General features: G+C 47.0%; 1 protein-coding gene across 1 annotated transcript in view; it reads left to right on the top strand.

Moving 5' to 3' along the window:
- MARF1 (meiosis regulator and mRNA stability factor 1) overlaps window positions 1–19,246 on the top strand; it is a 61,628-nt gene that overhangs the window by 2,722 nt on the left and 39,660 nt on the right. Inside the window, exons 2-5 of the mRNA XM_075899363.1 lie at window positions 27–231; window positions 4,464–5,135; window positions 6,906–7,080; window positions 16,551–16,777. Of these exons, the coding sequence (XP_075755478.1) occupies window positions 88–231; window positions 4,464–5,135; window positions 6,906–7,080; window positions 16,551–16,777 (1,218 nt within the window). The 5' untranslated portion in view covers window positions 27–87. The remainder of the gene's footprint in view (window positions 1–26; window positions 232–4,463; window positions 5,136–6,905; window positions 7,081–16,550; window positions 16,778–19,246) is intronic.

Genomic DNA, 19,246 nt, shown 5'->3' with positions numbered 1-19,246 from the left:
ATTTAAAATATGCACATCTTTAACAGGTGGGAAGAATGAAAGAAAGGTGGGACGAAAGAATGTTGAACTGTTCTGTATGGCTGTACGATGGAAGGAAACAGAACAGAGAATCTCTGCAGTAGATCATTTGGATGGCTTCAACAACCAGATAATGATGCTAAGCCATGGCTCTGGAAATTCTCTAATTGCTTTTCTGCTGCTGAACAGACTTTGCCTTTCAGTGCAAAACCGGTAATTTTTTGGTATACTAAGAACATAACTGTTACACTGGAACAGATGAGTGCACAAAATTGTACAGTATTATGCAGAGTTTGTGAGGTTAATTGACTATTCAGTTAACCGATATATAACATCTCTAGAAGTAAATGAGTCCCACAATATGTTGCATGCAAGTATACTACCTTTTATTTGTAGTACTTTTTTTTTGTCTTTTTTTAAAAATCTAGCTCTTGTATTATTGGAAACAGTAAGTAGGAATATTCAGCTGATCTCCTTGGAGTCAATGGCTGCTGATTTTGATTATCTCTTGTGGAGCTCCTCATGTTATCCAGTCTTGGCTAATCTGAACATGTGATAACAATGAGTAGTCCTGTGGCACCTTAGAAGCTAACCAAAAAAATAAATACTTAAATAAGTACTATATATTATCAGGAGCTTTCTGTGGGCAAAACCCACTTCTTCATGTCTGTCTGTCTGTCCTGTATTATGCAGCTTGTGTAGTGGCTTGGGATATAGAACTACTGTTCATCCCCAGCACTTCCATAATGTTGTCAAGTGTACCAAACATCAGTCTTATAAATACTACCACAGTCAACATTTTTCTGTTGAAAATTGCTGCCTTGTCTTGTTTGCGTTCATACTTTGTCTTCTATCTGTTTTTGTCCTTTTAAGGTATTCATCTTTCACCTCATGGCTACCTGTCTTCTTTAATAGCCTTTTCAGAGGGATTTGATCCGAAGCCTAAGTAAATTATATATGTTTCTGTTATCTATATCAATTCTTTGTTACCTCTACATTCCAGTGAGCTAGAATTTACTATTACAGAAGTGACTGAATAGCTTTATAACACTACTTGTATGCTTGCTTTGCAATTTCAGACTATCTGTAATAACTGTCTTAATTTTTTTCCTCCGCCTCCAACATAGTAGCTGCCTCACCCACTGTGTTTTTGATCTATAATCTTGATATTTCCCCCCCCAGAATCTTCCAAAATGTTCATCCCATTTGTTTTGTGTATACAAATCATATATAAATTGCATAGATTGCAGCAAGTGCCACCAATATACCAGGTGGTTTGATGACCCTGCTGTGAGGGTCAAATCAGGGTCAATTGTTAGAACCTGGGTTGCTTACAGCCCAAAATTGGGGGCCCTCCTCTCTAAGGCACCAAACCAGTCACAAAGTACACTTCAAATACCAATCTAACCAGCATGAAGTTACACAAGCAGACATCTTAGACTCTCCAGCGTTACCTATATCACAACCAGCACTGCTCCTCCCACAGGTGAGAGGTTATGAAAACCAATCTCATCAAATCCGAACAGGTTCTCCTGGTCCCAAAGGACCAGCCATGGTCCCAGGTCAATTTATCCTTCAGACCCTACCCAAAAGAGCATGCTGTGCCAATCTTTTAGAACAGGGGTCAGCAACCTATGGGACACGTGCCATAAGTGGCATGCAAGCCGATTTTCAGTGGCATACAGGGCAAGAGCTCAGCTCTGCTCCTCGCCTGCATAGCAGGGAGCCTATGCTGTTGCTTGAGCCTCGTGGCCGGCATAGCTGCAGCACCAGTTCCAGGGGGGCAGGCAGAGAGGCTGCAAATTGGGCTGTGTGCCAGCAGCCGGTGCTCTTCCCCTTCTCCACCCATCCAACTCTCTTGCAACAGTGAGCCAGTGGAAGCTGATGGTGATGGTTGTGGGGACTCAACTGGATAAACTTCTGCAGGGGGTCAGGGCTTGGGCTGTGTGGGCTGCTCCTCTGGCAGCAGGACCCCGGGGTGGGCACTGCTCCTGGGTGGCTGGGGTTGCGGCTTGGGCCACATGGCTGCTCCTCCAGTAGCGGAGCCACGGTAATGGAGCAAAGGCAGCCTGGCAATCCAGCTGGGGCGCGGGCAGCCCGTGTGGGCTGGCTTTGCAGTGTGCTTGTGCTGTGGCAGCCTGATGGGGCCTGAGTGCCTGCCCAGGATTGGGGACGGAGCTGCGGCAGTCCCACGGTGGAAGCCATTTGGGGCTGTACCAGCAGAGCCAGGGCTGCAGCAATCCATCTGGGGCTGCCATGCTGACTGGAGCAGCAGTTATGGCAACAGGGCCGCGGCAGCTGTGTCGCCGAACCAGCTGTGGAGCTGAAAGAACCAGCAGCAGGGAGGGGCTGCAGGCTCAGGGGACCATAGTTCCTTCTAACCTGCATGGGTCTGTGACTGTGCAGCTGTTTTCTAAGCTCTGCACAGATGTTGAAATCTCCCGTGCAGTCAGGGAGCTCAGCTGATCAGCGAGGGGATGGGGCATTGTCTTGCTGAACGAGCAGCTCTGTGCTTGAAACAGAGCTGCTCCTAGAGCAGGGAAAGGCTGTACTCGCTATAAGTCTAAAATACATTCAAAAAAATGTGGACTTAGGCGAAACAACTTTAAGTGGGGAGTTTTTTTCCCGTGGCTGACTTCCATTTGCGCAAATTTGTTGTATGGTTTTTTTTTTTGTTTTATTTGGGTTTTGTTTGGCTTTTGCTTTGGTTTTTGTTAAGCAACTTAAGAGCAGGGAATGGGAGGACTTACAACACATCAGTTCCTACAAGCGCCAAGGACTTCAGAGCAGAATGGATGTATACTGGAGCCGCTTACACAGGGGATATCCTGTAATAAAAAGCAAAATAAGGAGAGAATAAGTGGCTAGACAGTGGGAGGAGGAGTGAAGGATTGGGTGAGTGGGTAATTGTGAGGGAAGTTTGGAGAATCCCGTGTGTATGGGAGAGAGAGGCAGAAACTCAGCACTCTCAAGCTTCCTGGAAAGGGGCTGACTGCATGGGGTAAGTGTAGGAAAGGGGTTGGGTTGGTGTTGGCATGGGGGTGAGATGGAGGCAGAGAAGTAATTTGTGCTGTGTGGTGGGGGAGGTGTGGGTAATTTGTTTTTGCTATAGCTGGGAGTTAGAACAGGGCAGACTGCTGATGCCTGCTACTTTGAGAAGCAGGATTTTATTCAGCCCCCACCTGGGCTTGGGGGAGCAGATTGCTCAAGGGTAGGTGGGGAAAGACTATAATTGACCTTAAAAAAAATCAACGGCACGCAAACCTGTACATAGAAGTGAATACGTTAAATCTCGGTAAGCCAATTCTGAAAGGTTGCTGACCCCTGCTTTAGAATGTAAAATCTAAAGTTTTATTAATAAAATGAAAGAAAAGATTGAGAGTAGGATTGTTAAAGAAGGTACATTTACATACATCAGTCACCAAGTCCTTGATACAGGCTCTTGGCAGAGATGTAATGACCTGCTAGCTTAAAAGTTTCTGGAGTACATCCTATTGTAGGATGGATCAATACTCCTGCCCAGCTCTCTCTCCTTAGCAAAGGTGCTTCTGGTGCACAGAGCAAGAGTGAAGACAAAGATGGAGGAAGCCCCAGGATTCTCTAATCTTGCCCATGCGGAGGGAAATCCATTGTTCTCCTGAGCAATGGTATCTCCCAAAATGAAGCTGCTCACATGATCATTTAACCTGTCCTTTTAGGCAAGCAGCCATGATGTACCTGCTGGTGTGCAGGTTTTTGCATCAGAATTCCTCAGGTGTTGATAGGCAACACTTAAGAGCCATTGTCCATGCAGAATGCCCATTCACCGAGTAATCACTCCCACAATGGGTGGTTCACACCTGCTGCTGTCTCCCAGACAGAAAAGATTTAAAATACAAGTACAGAGCCCATATTCATAACTTTACATTCAAAAATCATACATACATATGAGTAGAACAAAGTATCAGCATAGTTTAAACTTTCATTAGATGCCTCACATAGCCCACTTTGCAGAAAAGTTTGGGCAAACACAACAGTGGGTGCAACAATGATCTGCATTTTCCTATGAAAATCCAATAATGTGACTCTATGTTCCAGTCAGCTAGAAGTTATTATTACAGAAGTGGATGAATAGCTTTATAACACTACTTGCCTGCTTACTTTGCTATTTCAGAATATGTCATATTTGTCTTAACTCTTTTTTCCATCTCCAACATAGTAGCTGCCTTGAGCCACTGTTTTTTGATCTATAGTATTGGTATATAGTATTCATCCCATTTGTTTTGTGTATACAACGTAGATATAAATGGTATAGATTTCAGTACATGTGGCCAATTTAATGATAGTTCTCTTGATTGTTACAATTTCCTGGCTTCTGTATTGTCGGAATTGTAACTTTATTATAAACTACTGGCTCATCTATGAGATTTGCCCATAAATGTAACACTGTGGCTTATTTTTTCCAGAAAGATTACATGGAGAACAAGAAAGCTGTTGTGGAATTGAAGGATGCTTCATCTCCTCTTCACACTGGCTCTAAACTATTTCCAGCAGTACCACTTCCTGATGTTCGTTCTCTTCAACAACAGCAAATACAGCTTTCACCTAGCCCCAAAGTAAGCTGCTGTGCTCATGGATCGGACTCCTCTTGTACTTCTCAGCTGCATTTTGGTGGTGGTGGTGGTGGTGGTTTGATTCATTCTGGCACAGTATTAGACTCTCAAAGCACTGGGACAATTACTTGTCAAATTGGGTCAGGGTTTGCTTATCCATCTGCATCTTCGCTCAAGAATGCTCCAGCTAGAAACAATTTGGCAGGCATTGCAAGCGATTTCCCCAGCATGTGTATGGAAAATAATGTATCTTCCTGTCAACATCTGCCATGCTGTGGTAAATTTCATTTCCAGTCCTGTCATGGTAGTGCACACAAACTGCATCAATTTCCGGCCCTTCAGAGCTGCACATCTTCTGGCTATTTTCCCTGTTCCGAATTTACAAGTGGGGCTACGGGGCACTTGGAGGAGCGTGTTACACAATCGGAGCTAACATCACGTGTATGCACCAACTCTTTGCACCTAAATGTGGCACCTTCGGTCTGTTTAAAGGGCTCTCACTACTGTAAAGAATGTTTAACCAAGGTTTGTACATTTCATGTTTCTTCTTAAAGTACTATATGTTGTAAATGGTTAAATAATGAATGTTAACTGGGAAACAAATAGGTAGGATGGTATATATAGCACTTGAATTACATAGTTTCGGGGCCGGGCTATCAGAAGCCTGCTGTTTATCTGCAGGTAGGAGATTTGTGGAGACAGCATTCAAATTTATGGGAAGATAAAAGCAGTTTATCACACTATTTGAGTGTATCCCAGATTCTTTATTAATTGAACAGAGTCTTCACTAGTTCTGGAAGGAGTTGTTGACCTATTCTGACAGTTCCAGGTAAAACACTCCATTATATGGATTATATGGCACATAATCTGTATGTAGCATAGCAACTGTTCAGGATGTAGGGATGTCAACATGTAGTTGACTGTAAGATAAACCTAGACTTAGCGGCTAATCAGTTAATCTTGTTGACTACACACATTTCCCTCACCACCCTGCTGCCTCTGTAGATGAGGGGAACCAGTTTAAAAGCCGGTTTTTCCCCCTACACCATCTCTGTGGTGCCAGTCCCCCTCCCTCCACATGTCTGCCTCTATCAGAGGGAGGGGCAGGGGACAGGGGAGGCTGCTGCAAAGCAGCCTCTTACCACAGAGTGTCCGAGCTCCCTCAATCTGCAGCAGATCAGTGTCTGTCCATGAGGAGCTTGGACCCTGGAGAATAGGGGCTGTTGCCGGACTAGCCTCTGTCTGCAGCCAGCCCGGGCTGTCATGGACTGAGACTGCTTTGCAGCCTTCCACCCCCACACCCCTGTCAATGGGGAGCACCGACCTCTGCGGACAGGGCTTTTGCCAATCCTACATCAGAGGTAGCAGTGCGAGGTGGCGGTGGGGCTCCCCAGGAGCAGGGCCGGAGCGTACAGGCTGTCAGCCCTGTCCCTGGGGACTGTTGAAAAGTCATGTAACTGCTAAGATTTCATACAGTTACATGACTATTCAGTTAGGGACGTTAGAGGTTAGATATCAGGATAAAGCCATGTCATGAATTGGGGGAAAAAATCTGAGATGGAGAAGCTTTTCTGAGCATTGAGATCAGCCTTTCTAATCTATAATTTTTATGCTCCAATATCAATTTAGCACATTTACTTGAAGGTTAAATTGAAATTTAGTTTGAATTTTGACAAAAGAGCAGAAGTGAAGCGTAGTTCAGTGTATTCCACAACTGGTAATGTCAGGCATCAAATGGGATTTCAATTTGGTCAGTTTTTAATGTAAAACTACATAGAAAATCACTTAACAGAACTAAACAGTAAGGCCCAAGATTTTTAAAAGTGATGAGTAATTGTGGGTGCCTAAGTGTTTATGCTCAATGTGAGATTCCTTAAAGTGTGTGTGTGTGGGGGGGGGGGAGCGGTCCTCAAACTAAATTTACATTGGGGCAATGCCAATCCTCAAATCCGGTGATTGGTTAACCAGAAAGCATCACCCTTGCATTTGTTTTCTTTGCCAGAGGGCAGGTGCCTCCCTTAAGATGCTGAGAAGGGCACCTACTCAGCTCTACTTTTTGAAAGTTAGATCTGAATATATAAAGGAAGAAAATCTGTACAATGAATGTACTTCATTCAGTGAGCTAATATTACTGTGGATTAGTTTTCAAATTAAGATCTACTCTCTCAGTCCATTGGAAGGTTGTTTTGTCATTGGCATGAAGAATAAAAATTAATATATCATGTTTTAGATTAAATTAATGCATAATCTTGTATATTGAACTAATTGGTGTTTTGGAAAAAATTGCTCCAACAGCCAACCAGAAATAGCTTAATTGAAGCTGCTAAAATCTGGCCAAATATTCCTCCTCCCAGTACTCAGACTGCACCCATATCTATCCCAATATGTAATGGCTGTGGAACCAAAGGAACAGGAAAAGACGCAAGTTTATTACTGGCAAGTAGCCTTGGCAAATCACCACAGAAATATGGTAAGCCACATTTAGTTGATGCTTGAACTTAATGGATGCTCTTAAAATACTTTTGGAAGTTAAAAGATTGTCCTCTTAAAAACTGCACGTGTCTGAAGATATTTCTTACGAAAGACTAAATGAAAAATATTTTTGTTCATTTGGCAGCTTTATATTTACTGCATCTAACACATAGGTGTTTTTCCATATTGTTTGTGTGGATCTTTTGCATAGCAGTTTAAGGAATGAAAACGTTTAAAAATAAAAGAACTTAATTATGAAACATTGGACATTATTTAGATTAGGTGTTGTACAAGAACTACACCTAACTACAATATTGCTTTAAGACTAGAAGTATTGATATATTTTTGTAAAAATTGAGTATTTACCCTTCTGGTATAGTTACTATTTTGTTGTACTGCACATTTTTAATGCTATGGCCAATTTTATAAAATGATTAATGATACACACACATTCTCCAGTTCAATTTCACAGTTTAATTTGAGGAGGTATGACTTGTCTTCTGGTAATGCCCTTGTTTTTCCTTATCCACTTGTGAGATTGAGGCCTGGCTTACACTGAAAACTAATGTTGACATAGCTTCATTGGTCAGAAGTATGGGGGGGGAGAGGAATCCCTGACTGCTGTGACTAAACAGGCCAAACCCCCATTATAAATTCTGTTATGTCAACAGAAGAGTAGTTCTGTCAACATCGTTTTCGTTGTTTTGGTGGTTCAGAAAACTGGTGTTCTTACATGGACAGAAACTCCCTTTCATTGATGTAGGCTGGGTCTCTGCTACCGGCTTATGCCAGCATAGCTACAGTGACATAATTATTCCAATGTATACTCCCTATTGAAGATTTCCTGCCAGTTGTTAGGCTACTAGTAGGAGTCACGAATGGTCTCGACCTGGACCTTGGTTCTGTTCTGAAGCCTCCTCAAGTTAAATAGCCTTCCATCAAAACGGTAGCGCAAATCGATCCCGACATTATTTTCTCTAAAGGCATCAATCAGCACAGCAGAGAACATAAGGCTGAAGAGACTGGGGGCCAGGACGTATCCCTGTTTCACACCGTTTGTAACTGCGAATGGCTCTGAATAATTGCCATGATCTTGGACTCTGGCAAGCATGCCGTCATGGAACTGCTTCACCATTTCAATGAAGGTATCTGGACATCCAAATTTGGCCATAATCTTCCAGAGGCCCTCACGACTGACAGAGTCAAATGCTTTAGTTAGATCCACAAAGACAGTGTAGAGCTGGACATTCTGTTCTTGACACTTTTCTTGTAGTTGTCTGGCGGCAAATATGTCAGTAGTACCTTGTCCTTTCCTGAAGCCACACTGACTTTCCGGCAAGAGACCTTGGTCAAGGTGCTGTGTGAGTCCTGCAACACAGAGCAGAGTGATTCCTTTGTAGTTGTCACGAGTGGCGATTTCCCTTGCGTTTGTATAGATGAATAATAGACACATCTTTGAAGTCTTGCGGAACGCTTTTCTGTTTCCACATCTCACAGAACATTTCAGTAAGCCTCTTAATTAACTTGGGGCCACCAGATTTATAAATTTCAGCTGGAATAGAATCAGCTCTAGGAACTTTACTGTTGGAGAGCAATTCAGTGGCCTTTTGAGTTTCCAGTACAGTTGGAGGATCTTTCGTTGATCTCCACCTGAGGTAGGCGGTTTATTGCCTCCTCGTTGATAGAAGAGGGCCTGTTAAGGACATCAACAAAGTGCTCTGCCCAGCGATTAAGGATCTTCTCCTTATCAGTGAGCAAAGTACTACCATTTGCGCTCAAGAGATGTGACTGGGCCCTACACAGCCTGAAGAGCATTGTAGAAGTTCTTCATATCGTGTCTCTCGGCAAAGGCCTGGATCTCATCGGCTTTCTGGCTCAGCCATGTGTCCTGCATCTCACGTACCTTCATCTGTACAGTCTGACTTATCTTGGTGAAGGCAACTTTTTTTGCTACAGACTTAGGGTCGCTGCTGTAGGCACGATGGAGACGATGTTTTTCATCCAGCAATGCCTTGATTTCTCCACAGTTTTGGTCGAACCAATCCTGGTGCTTTCTTGTGGTGATGCCAATTAACTTGGAGGCAGTGGAGTAAACCAGCTGTTTGAAAGGTGCACCAGCTGGGCTCTATATCAGCGTCAGTTCCAGTGGTTTCCAGCTTAAATGCCAGGGCGTCAGCAAGTGATTGTTGGATGACGCTGTCTTTCAGTCTGGAGACGTTTAGGCGCTTTGGGACCATAATGCCTTGTGGACGTCTGGGGGGCTGAATCCTAAGGTTCATCTTTGAGATGAGCAGTCTGTGGTCCGTCCAGCAGTCAGCGCCACACATAGTCTTGGTCACACGGACATCCTGTCGGTCTTTCCTACGGACTATTATATAGTCAATTAGATGCCAGTGCTTTGAGCGGGGGTGCATCCAAGTTCTGTTACGTTTGGACAGGCGGAACACGGTATTAGTTATCAGGAGATCATTTGTTGCACATGTCCTGAAGAGCAGATGTCCATTGCTATTACAGCTACCAATGCCATATCTACTGATGACTCCCTTCCAGGAATCATGATCAGTACCAACTCTGGTGTTGAAGTTGCCTAAGACGATCAGCTTGTCTGACTTTGGTATTGTAGCAATCAGCTCTTCCAGGTCTTGGTAGAATTTGTCCTTGATGTCTTCTGGGTTAGTCGTTGTTGGTGCATAAGCACTAATAGATGTGACTTGCTTTTTCCCAGACAGAGGTAACTTCAGCACCATCAGCCGGTCATTGATTCCTCTTGGTAGGTTGGATAGCTTATTCACCAGATTTGTCTGCACAGCAAATCCAACTCCCCACTCGTGGCGTTCGTCTATTCTTCGCCCACTCCAGAAGAAGGTGTAACCTGCTCCAGTTTCAGTCAGCTGTCCTTCCTCTGCCAGCCGGGTCTCACTCAAAGCTGCTATCTTGATCTTGTAGCGAGCAAGCTTCTTGGCAATCAGGGCAGTTCTCCTTTCGGGTCTGTCAGCATCCGTATGATCCATGAGGGTACGTATGTTCCACGCTCCAAGAACGAGTGGAGTATTATTGGTTTTCTTTGTATTTCAACCGCATAAGTGGGATTCCCACCAGCCGCGGTAAGCTGGTCAGGATTGGTGAAGCAGGCATTTTTTAGGGCACCTTTTCTAGCCCCTTCCTCAGACTACGGAGGTAAGCAGCGCTATCCTAAAAAGGACTGCTCAGTTGCCCAGATGGCTGCCGAAAACCACTGCTGCTTCAGATCAGTGGAAGCCGACCCTATAGCCTGAGCCACCTGCGTGCAGGTTCGCCACTGCGGCCGCCAGTGTATCCACACCTGCCGTTTCGCAGCTAGCCCATCGCTGCAGGACTTAGGGTGAAGGAATGGATGATAACATGGGTGACATGCGAGTAAATTTGATTAAAGTGAGGGAGAGTTGCGCATCGTCAACCTCACTCTCTCGTCCAAGCTCCATTGCTCCAGTGGCAAGACATAGTCAAGACGGCTGGAATGGAAGCTGGATGCAGTGGATGACCAGGGCGTTCTACGTGTCTTGCTGTGCTCTATGCTGTCCACAAAGTATTGCTGGAAATCGCCTTTCTGCCCGTTGACCACATGGTGATTCCTTTGTGCAGTCCACCGAAACCAGTCTTCACGTGCATTGGGTGACAAGCCCAAAACTCACCGATGGTTCAGAGCCCATCGGCTACCCTCACCTGGTTCAGCCGACCAGTTGAAGCCATTGCCCGTGGTGTGGCCGCTGTGCACGCTATAGCTACTTGGAGCCACAGGTGAGAGCTGAGTGTCAAGTGGGGACCAAAGGTGGACGAACTACTCCCAAGGGAGTACGGCGTGTCCTCCGACCAGAGGTGCTACCCCTCCATGAACACCCCATACACCACACTTTCTATTTGCGGATGACTGCGCCCTCAACTCAGGTACTCAAAAAGGCATGCAACATTGCATGAATCTATTTTCCTCAGCGTGCATGAGCTTCGGCCTCACGATCTCCACCAAAAAAACCAAGGTTCTGCATCAGCCCACTCCTGGCTGTGACTACACTGACCCATCCATCACTGTCAATGGCCAGAAGCTCGAAAATGTGGACAGGTTTACATATCTTGGCAGCACTCTATCGAAGGCAGCCAACATCGACGACGAGGTGAATACTAGAATTGCCAGAGCCAGTGCAGCTTTTGGAAGGCTTCAACTTAATGTTTGGAATCGAAGAGGCATTAACACTGAGACCAAGCTAAAAGTCTACTCGGCGGTCGTCTTGCCCACCCTCCCCTATGCTCGTGAGACCTGGACTGTATATAGTCGTCATGCGAAAAAGCTGAAGCACTTCCACCTGAACTGTCTACGGAAACTGCTGAAGATAAGATGGCAGCATAAAGTTCCAGATACTGATGTTCTTCTACAGGCTAATATGACAAGCATTCACACCATGCTTTGCAAGGCACAACTCAGATGGGCTGGCCATGTTGTGCGCATGTCCGATGATCGATTGCCCAAGAATATGCTCTATGGTGAATTACAACACGGCTAGCGATCTCTTGGAGGTCAAAAGAAGAGATTTAAAGACACCCTTAAGGCCTCCCTTAAGAACTGTAACATAGATCCTGGAAATTGGGAGAGTATTGCTGAAGATCGTTCCACCTGGCGCAGACGAATACATGATGGTGCAATAGCCCACGAACAAAAGAGACTGCGTTATGCTGCAGAGAAACGTCGTCTTCGCAAATCCAGGGCTGGTATCTTCTCTTCCTCCGGTCGGCAGTCCGATCTTTCATGTCCCCACTGTAACCGTCAATTTCGGGCTCGGATTGGACTAATCAGCCATCTCCGAACCCACCCGCAACTAAACTGATGACGCTGGGTGGTCCTCATCGACCTCGATGGACGAACAGCAGTAGGAGTGCTGAGTGGCAAGCTGACAGTCCCAGTCTCCGTACAAGCCTGTTTGTGCTAAACTTATGAGAAGCCATGTTGTTTCTGCTTGGGAAGCAAACTGCTGTTGCCATTTTAGGTTTTTTATCCAGCTTTATGGCTTTTCAAATATATGATTTCTGATGAATCCATGGAAGAATAACTCATCAGGTGTAATAACCAGAAGTCCACCAGAAGAGAGATTTGCTGGAATCTGCATGGTATCTGACACTTTTTTGTTCAGGTCTGTGTTCATTTCTTTGGACACTCTCTCTCTTTATTTTTATAGTCTCTAAGGCAGCTGTTTTCAAACTTTATAACCACAAGATCAATTTAAGTGCAATATACGTTCTACCTCAAACCAAATACCCTTGCCCCACTTCCTTCCCGCCCCTCCTTTGCGGCCCTGCCCCTGCTCCACCCCTTCTCCGAGGCCTCACTCTGATCTCTTCATTCCCCTTAATCCCCCATCCTCATTCACTTTCACCAGGCTGGGGTAGGGGCCGGGGTCCAGGCTCTGGTCTTGGCCAAAGGATTTAGAGTGCGGGAGGGGCTCCGGGCTTAGCCCAGGGTGGGGACTTGGGATCCAGGAGGGGTTTCAGGGTGCAAGTTCTGGGAAGGAGTTTGAGTGCAGGGGGGACTCTCATCTGGGGCAGGAGTTTAGATGTAGGAGGAGATTTAGGAAGCAGGCTCTGGCTGGGCACCATTTAACTGAGATGGCTTCTAGGTGGTGGAGCAGTGGGGTTAAGGCAGGCTTACTCCTGCCCTGGCCCTGCTCCACTCCTGAAAGCAGCTGGCATGTACAACAATGGCTCCATGGCACCATGCTGCCCCTCATCTACAAGCACTGAGCCCACAGCTTCTACTGGCCACGTTTCCCCATTATAAATCAATGGGAAGCTGCAGGAGTGGTGTCTGCAGGCAAGGACAGCATGTGGAGATCCCCTGTTCTTCCTTTCTCAAGGGCTGCAGGGATGTGCCAGCCACTTCCAGGAGCAGCAATTACCACAGGGTTAATTACTCCCAACACAACAGGTGATGGGACATTTTAGAACTCACTACTCAATGAATTAAATTCAAGTGTAAGAGAGAAATGAAAATTATGAAATGCAGAGACTAGTCAAAAAGCAGAATTAGCACTCTGCAGCAGTGAAAGAAGTAACAACAACCCCTTCTGTATGTGTTGGGCTGGGAGCTGAAAATGAAGGACAGCGTGTGTTTGTTAGAGTAAGAGACACACACTTTGTGTGAGAGTGACAGAGATTTGCATTGCCAAGCTCCCTCCATCCTCTTCTCTCTGTGTGGAGGTAGGCTGCAGAAGTTGGGGAAAGAGGGACACCTTGACATCAGCACTGTCTCTCTTCTCCCTCCCACACCTGCACAGCAAACAGGAGGCGCCCTGGGGCAGCTTCAAGGCAGGGGAGCAGCGTGACAGTGGGTGAAGGGGCAACTGAAATGCCAGCGCTTGATAGCTTCATGGCCTAACCAGTCAGGAACATCTGTCAGAGGCTCCAAAATTTGATCTCAGTCTACTGGTTGATGACCACTGTTCTAAGGAGTCGCTTTAATTCATCATCCATTGCCTTCAATTTCTGTGTACTGTAGGGTATGGAGTGGATGGATGTAAACATGATTCAGCTTTTCTTGGGCTCATTCTGTATGAGCAGAAACTTGCCTTTTTTCCTCCTTGACCATAATAGCAAATTCCAAGCCTTACACCAGTGATCCCCAACCTTTTGGGGCTGCCGGGCACCCGGGGGCGGGGCCACCCATACGCTGCGTGCCCGGAGCTGGCATCACCCATGCACCACACTCCCGGGGCTAGCACCACAACTGTGCTGCACACCAGGGGTGGGGCCGCCCATACGTCGCGCACCTGGGGCCAGAACAGCCCATGTCCCGGGGGCGGGGCCGCCATCGCCCATGCGCTGTGTGCCCAGAGCTGGCACCTGTGCCATCCGCCCAGGAGCCGGCAGCGCCCATGCGCTGCACACCCAGTGGTGGGGCCGCCCATGTGCTGCGCGCCCAGGGCTGGCGCTGCCCTTATGCCACGCACCCAGGTCGGCGCCACCCATAAGCCCTCGCACCTTACACCTGGGGGTGGGGCCGCCTAACCACCATGTGCCCGGGGTTGGCACCACCCATGCGCCACATGCCCGGGGGCGGGGCTGGCCCCGATCACTCAGCGGGTGCACAGAAATGGCCCAGCAGGAGCCATGGTGCCCGCAGGCACCGCGTTGGGGACCATTGCCATACACCTATTATTCAATTTAGATTGTTAACCTGTAGGAGAATCTTGCATTTACCGTGTAATTCCTTAGTCCTAGATCAGGGGTTCTGTATTAATAATTTTTGATGGGAAGCCACAGCTAGAATTTAATAAGTGGTCAAGGGCCACACTCTTCCATGATATTAATGGAGGAGATGCGGGGTCTGTGTTGGAGGAGGTTGGCTGCAGAAGGGAGCTTAGGGTAAGGGGTTGCAGTGCAGGAGGGGGTATGAGATCTGGGAGGGAGCTTGGGTGAAGGATGGGGTTGTGACCTCGGCAGGAAATTGGTGTAGAAGGGGGTGCAGAGTCTGGGAGGGGCTATGGGTGCAGTAGAGGATTCTGACATGGAGAAGAGATTCAGGAAGGAGTGCAGGGTTTAAAAAGGGGCAGGAATCTGGCTTGCAGGGGATTTGGGTACAAGGTCTGGGAGAGGGTTCTGACTCATTGTAGGAAGAGGTACAGGGTCTCAGAGTGGGGGGGGGGGGGGCGGAGTATTGTGGGGAAGGAGGGCCGGGCTACCAGAAGCAGGCTCTAGCCAGGAGGTGCTTACCTTGGTGACTCCCAGTTAGCATCGCAACAAGTTCCTCAGCCAGAGTCCATTCCCCTGCACTGGAAACTGGCCAGTGGCAGCTGTGAGATTGTGTTGGGATGGGGGCAGTGCATGATGCCTCTCTCCTTCTCCCCACGGGCTCGCAGCTTTCAGAGAGCTGCTCTGAACAGTGTGCAGGAGCGGGGATGGGCAGAGAGCCTTGCTGAGTCTTCAGTGGGCTGGATCTGGCAGCTTGATGGGCTGGATCCAGCCTATGGGCCATGTTTTGCCCACCCTTGTTCTAGATAACCACTTAGTCCAGAGTTGACATTCCAGTGGAGTCCTTCTCTGATAATATTTAAACTGTATGATTTAAAATCCTATTTCCCAATACTAAATCAATATTCATTGCATGCGCAGATCGCCCGAACCCGGCTCTTTTGGGTTACAATCTACTCTCCTGTGGCGAGTAGATAGTATTATTTGTCAAGCCCTGTTCATTATGAACTTCTGGTTGTGTAATGTTACTTGAGCTACAGAGTAGCAGTTGAGATGGTTTACATGGCTATTTTTAATGCTGTAGTCTGAACCCAAGTTGTGGACCTGGGCTGAGACTCACTGCCATATGTTCTAGCCATGCAGACATACCCTAAAGGGTTTTTTTTGTTTGTTTTCAATGAAGAAGAATATTTTACACATTAAAGTGCTATCACCTTGGAGGTGCTGGGCATGGATCCGTTTCTTAACAGATTGTCTTCCCAGGCCTATACAGGCAGTCCCCGACTTACGCGGATCTGACTTACATCGGATCCGCACTTACATACGGGGCTTTTCTCGCCCCGGAGCTCGCGGGCGGCGGGACCGCCCAGAGCGCAGCGGTCCTGCCACCGCGTCCTCCGGGGCGAGAAAAGCTGCTCCGGGTCTCCCTGGTGTGCTGGGGGGGGCCTCCCCAGCACAGCAGGGAGACCTGAGCAAAGCTGCACAGGCGGTGAGAGCCCGCTGCCCGTGCGGCTTTGCTCCTTTGCCCCCCCAGTACAGCAGGGAGACAGGAGCAAAGCTGCAGAGGCGGGGGACCCTGCCGCCTGTGCGGCTTTGCTCCGGGGCAAAAGAGCAAAGCCACACGGGCAGCGGGGTCCCGCCGCCTGTGTGGCTTTGCTCGGGTCTCCCTGCTGTGCTGGGGGGAACTCCCCCAGCACAGCAGGGAGACAGGAGCAAAGCCGCAGAGGCAGCGGGACCTCTGCGCCTCCACGGCTTTGCTCGAGTCTCCCTGGTCTGCTGGGCGGGGAGGAGGCGCAGCTAGTGTGCCCCCCCTCCCTCCAGCAGACCAGGCTTTTGTTGCGGGACGCCTGGGGTAGAGCAGCTGGGGTGCTGCTGGGTTGGTCCTGCGGGGACCTACCCGGCAGTGCCCCAGCTGTTCTGTCCCAGGAGTCCAGATTCAGCCGCTGTTGAAACTGATCAGCGGCTGATTCCAGGAAGCCGGGGGCAGAGCAACTCTGCCTAGGGCTTCCTGTAGTCAGCCGCTGATCAGTTTCAGCAGCTGCTGAATCTGGAGCCAGTTCCGACTTACATACAAATTCAACTTAAGAACAAACCTATAGTCCCTATCTTGTACGTAACCTGGGGACTGCCTGTAGTTCTTAAATATTTAGAGCTTTCCATCTTATCCTTATGTCTTTTATGCTTATAACTAACAAACTGTCATATTGTCAGCATTTCCCAGTTTAACATAAAGGTTGTTCTGTTGAATCTCTACAGGATCTCCAGAAGTTGCAATAACAGGCCAGGTGCTGGAAAACTTGCCCCCCATTGGAGTCTTTTGGGATATTGAAAACTGCTCAGTTCCTACTGGCCGCTCAGCCATAGCTGTTGTACAACGCATCCGTGAAAAGTTTTTTAAAGGTCACAGGGAGGCAGAATTCATATGCGTATGTGACATTAGTAAAGAAAATAAAGAAGTTATTGAGGAGCTGAACAACTGCCAGGTATGGAAATATTATACTCTATTAACTCGAGGCATTCTGTATAAAAATAATAATAAACCTTTAATAAAAGACTTGCTTTTGTTCATTAAAACAATTTAACTGAAGAAGGTAGAAGCTATGATTTTAGCTGAATTTATACATGCATTAATTTTCTTAAGAAATCATAGACTTGACAGCTACCTCCCCAAAGCACTTAGGGTATGTCTACACTACCATCCTAGTTCGAACTAGGAGGGTAACGTAGGCATACCGCACTTGCAAATGAAGCCCGGGATTTGAATTTCCCGGGCTTCATTTGCATAAGCGGGGAGCCGCCATTTTTAAAACCCCGCTGGTTCGAACCCCGTGCAGCGCAGCTACACGGGGTACGAACTAGGTAGTTCGAACTAGGCTTTCTAGTTCGAACTACCGTTACTCCTCATTTCACGAGGAGTAACGGTAGTTCGAACTAGGAAGCCTAGTTCGAACTACCTAGTACGTGCCCCGTGTAGCCGCGCTGCACGGGGTTCGAACCAGCGGGGTTTTAAAAATGGCGGCTCCCCGCTTATGCAAATGAAGCCCGGGAAATTCAAATCCCGGGCTTAATTTGCAAGTGCGGTATGCCTACATTACCCCGCTAGTTCGAACTAGTGGGGTAGTGTAGACATACTTCCACATGTAAGTAATTAAGGGTATCATCTCTAACTTTGTTTTGGTGAGAACCTTTGTTTCATTCAGTAATTTAAGGATTACAATTCATGGAATTTGTGGCTAAATCACCAGCATATACAAGATACGAAGTCAACTGATACTTGCTGTTGATATCGATGTTTTCTAAATGAGATGTGTACATGGTGGAAGGAACATTAGAACACAGTTAGTGTTTGGAATTCCTATACTCCACTTAAAACATTTTTAAGTAGTGTTACCTAAAAATTACTTGGCATTCTAATCTGTTTGGTTTCCTTTTTAAAAATTAAGATTTCTGCAAGCTTTTTCTCTGAAATTAGTGGTACTTGATTCCCACCTTCACTGCTCTGTAAAGTTTGGGCATTCAAAAATTACCTGTGTTTTGATTGGAAACTTGCTTATTTAGTGTGGATTAAATGATATGATAAGGAGTAACTTAAAAAAAAATCTAGTAGCACCTTAAAGACTAACAAAACATGTAGATGGTATCATGAGCTTTCATGGGCACAACCCACTTCAAGTTTTTCCTGTTGCAGACTAACTTGGCTACCCCTCTGAAGCTCATGATAAGGAGTGCCAGGCTTCTGTCCTGAATTTTTAAAATTGAGGGGATAGGGGCCTGTCAAATTCTTGGCTGTGAAAAATGCATTACAGACTTTGAAATCTGGTCTCCTTGTGAATCTGGTTATTGAGGGGCATAAGGGTATCAGGAATTGTGGCATTGCCAGCCTTCTGTCCTGCCTTCAGAGTTGGGTGGCTGGAGAGTGGCAGCTGCCAGCAGCAATGCAGAACTGAGGGTGGCATAGCATGGAGATTGGGGTTTCTTACTTTTTGTGGGTGCAGGGCTGGCCTTAGGAGTGGGCAACCACCCAGGTTGATGTAGTCGGGGGCATTATGATGAATCCTTCCTTCCCCCACACCAGCCAGCCCCAAGGTCCTTTGAAACCCCAAGCGGTGGGTCCAAAGCCAGGACAGAGTTGGGGGCTTCTACCATGCACTGTGTTCTGGGCCAGCAGATCTTGCTTTCCAGCTCAGAAAGCAGCAGCACAGAAATAAGAAGCATAGTATAGTATTGCCACCCTTCTGTGCTGCTACTGGCAGTTGGCGCTGCCTTCAGAGCTGGGCAGCTGTTGGCCCTGAATCTAGCTCGGAAGGCGGCAGCAGCAGCACAGAAGTACCACAGCCTCTCTCACAGTCATCTTGAAATCCTCCCCACGACAACCCCTCTTTGGGTCATGGTCACCACACTGTGAAATTTCAGATTTCAATATCTGAAATGGTGAATTTAAGACTTAAAAAATTCAGTGACCTGGAAATTAACCAAAATGGACGGGAAATTGATAGAGCCCTAATTGTAATGAAACTATCCTCATATCCTCCTTTATGGTGGTAGGACTGGGAGCTGTTACTTTTGATATATGGCTACAGATACAGAAAACTAGGCATACAAATCATGTGACTTGTTTTGTGTGGCTTAAATTCATTTAGTCTAATCTCTGTGCTTGACTAAATTTTGTTTTGAAATTTGTTTTTAAAGTGCAATGTGTGAGTATATTCAAGTCTAAAGTTGATTTCTGATTTTTTTTCTTGACTTAGATTGACTGGGGGTTGCGCCCCCTGCTTGCTATGCTCATTAACCTCCCCACCCCTGGGGGTAGGCAACCCTGGCTTTCCCCTGGCCACCGGGGTGGGCCGGGCCAAAGCTGCACCAGCCCTGGCTTTTTTCCACCCCCTACCTCAGCCCAGGCCGCTCCAGCTCTTTTCTCCCAGTGCCCAGGCCGTGCCAGCCCTGGCTTTCCT

The sequence above is a fragment of the Pelodiscus sinensis genome, chromosome 16, assembly GCF_049634645.1.
Source record: "Pelodiscus sinensis isolate JC-2024 chromosome 16, ASM4963464v1, whole genome shotgun sequence".
Taxonomy (NCBI): Eukaryota; Metazoa; Chordata; order Testudines; family Trionychidae; genus Pelodiscus; species Pelodiscus sinensis.
Note: the sequence above shows the minus strand (reverse complement) of the source record. Positions and strands in the feature narration are given on the sequence as shown.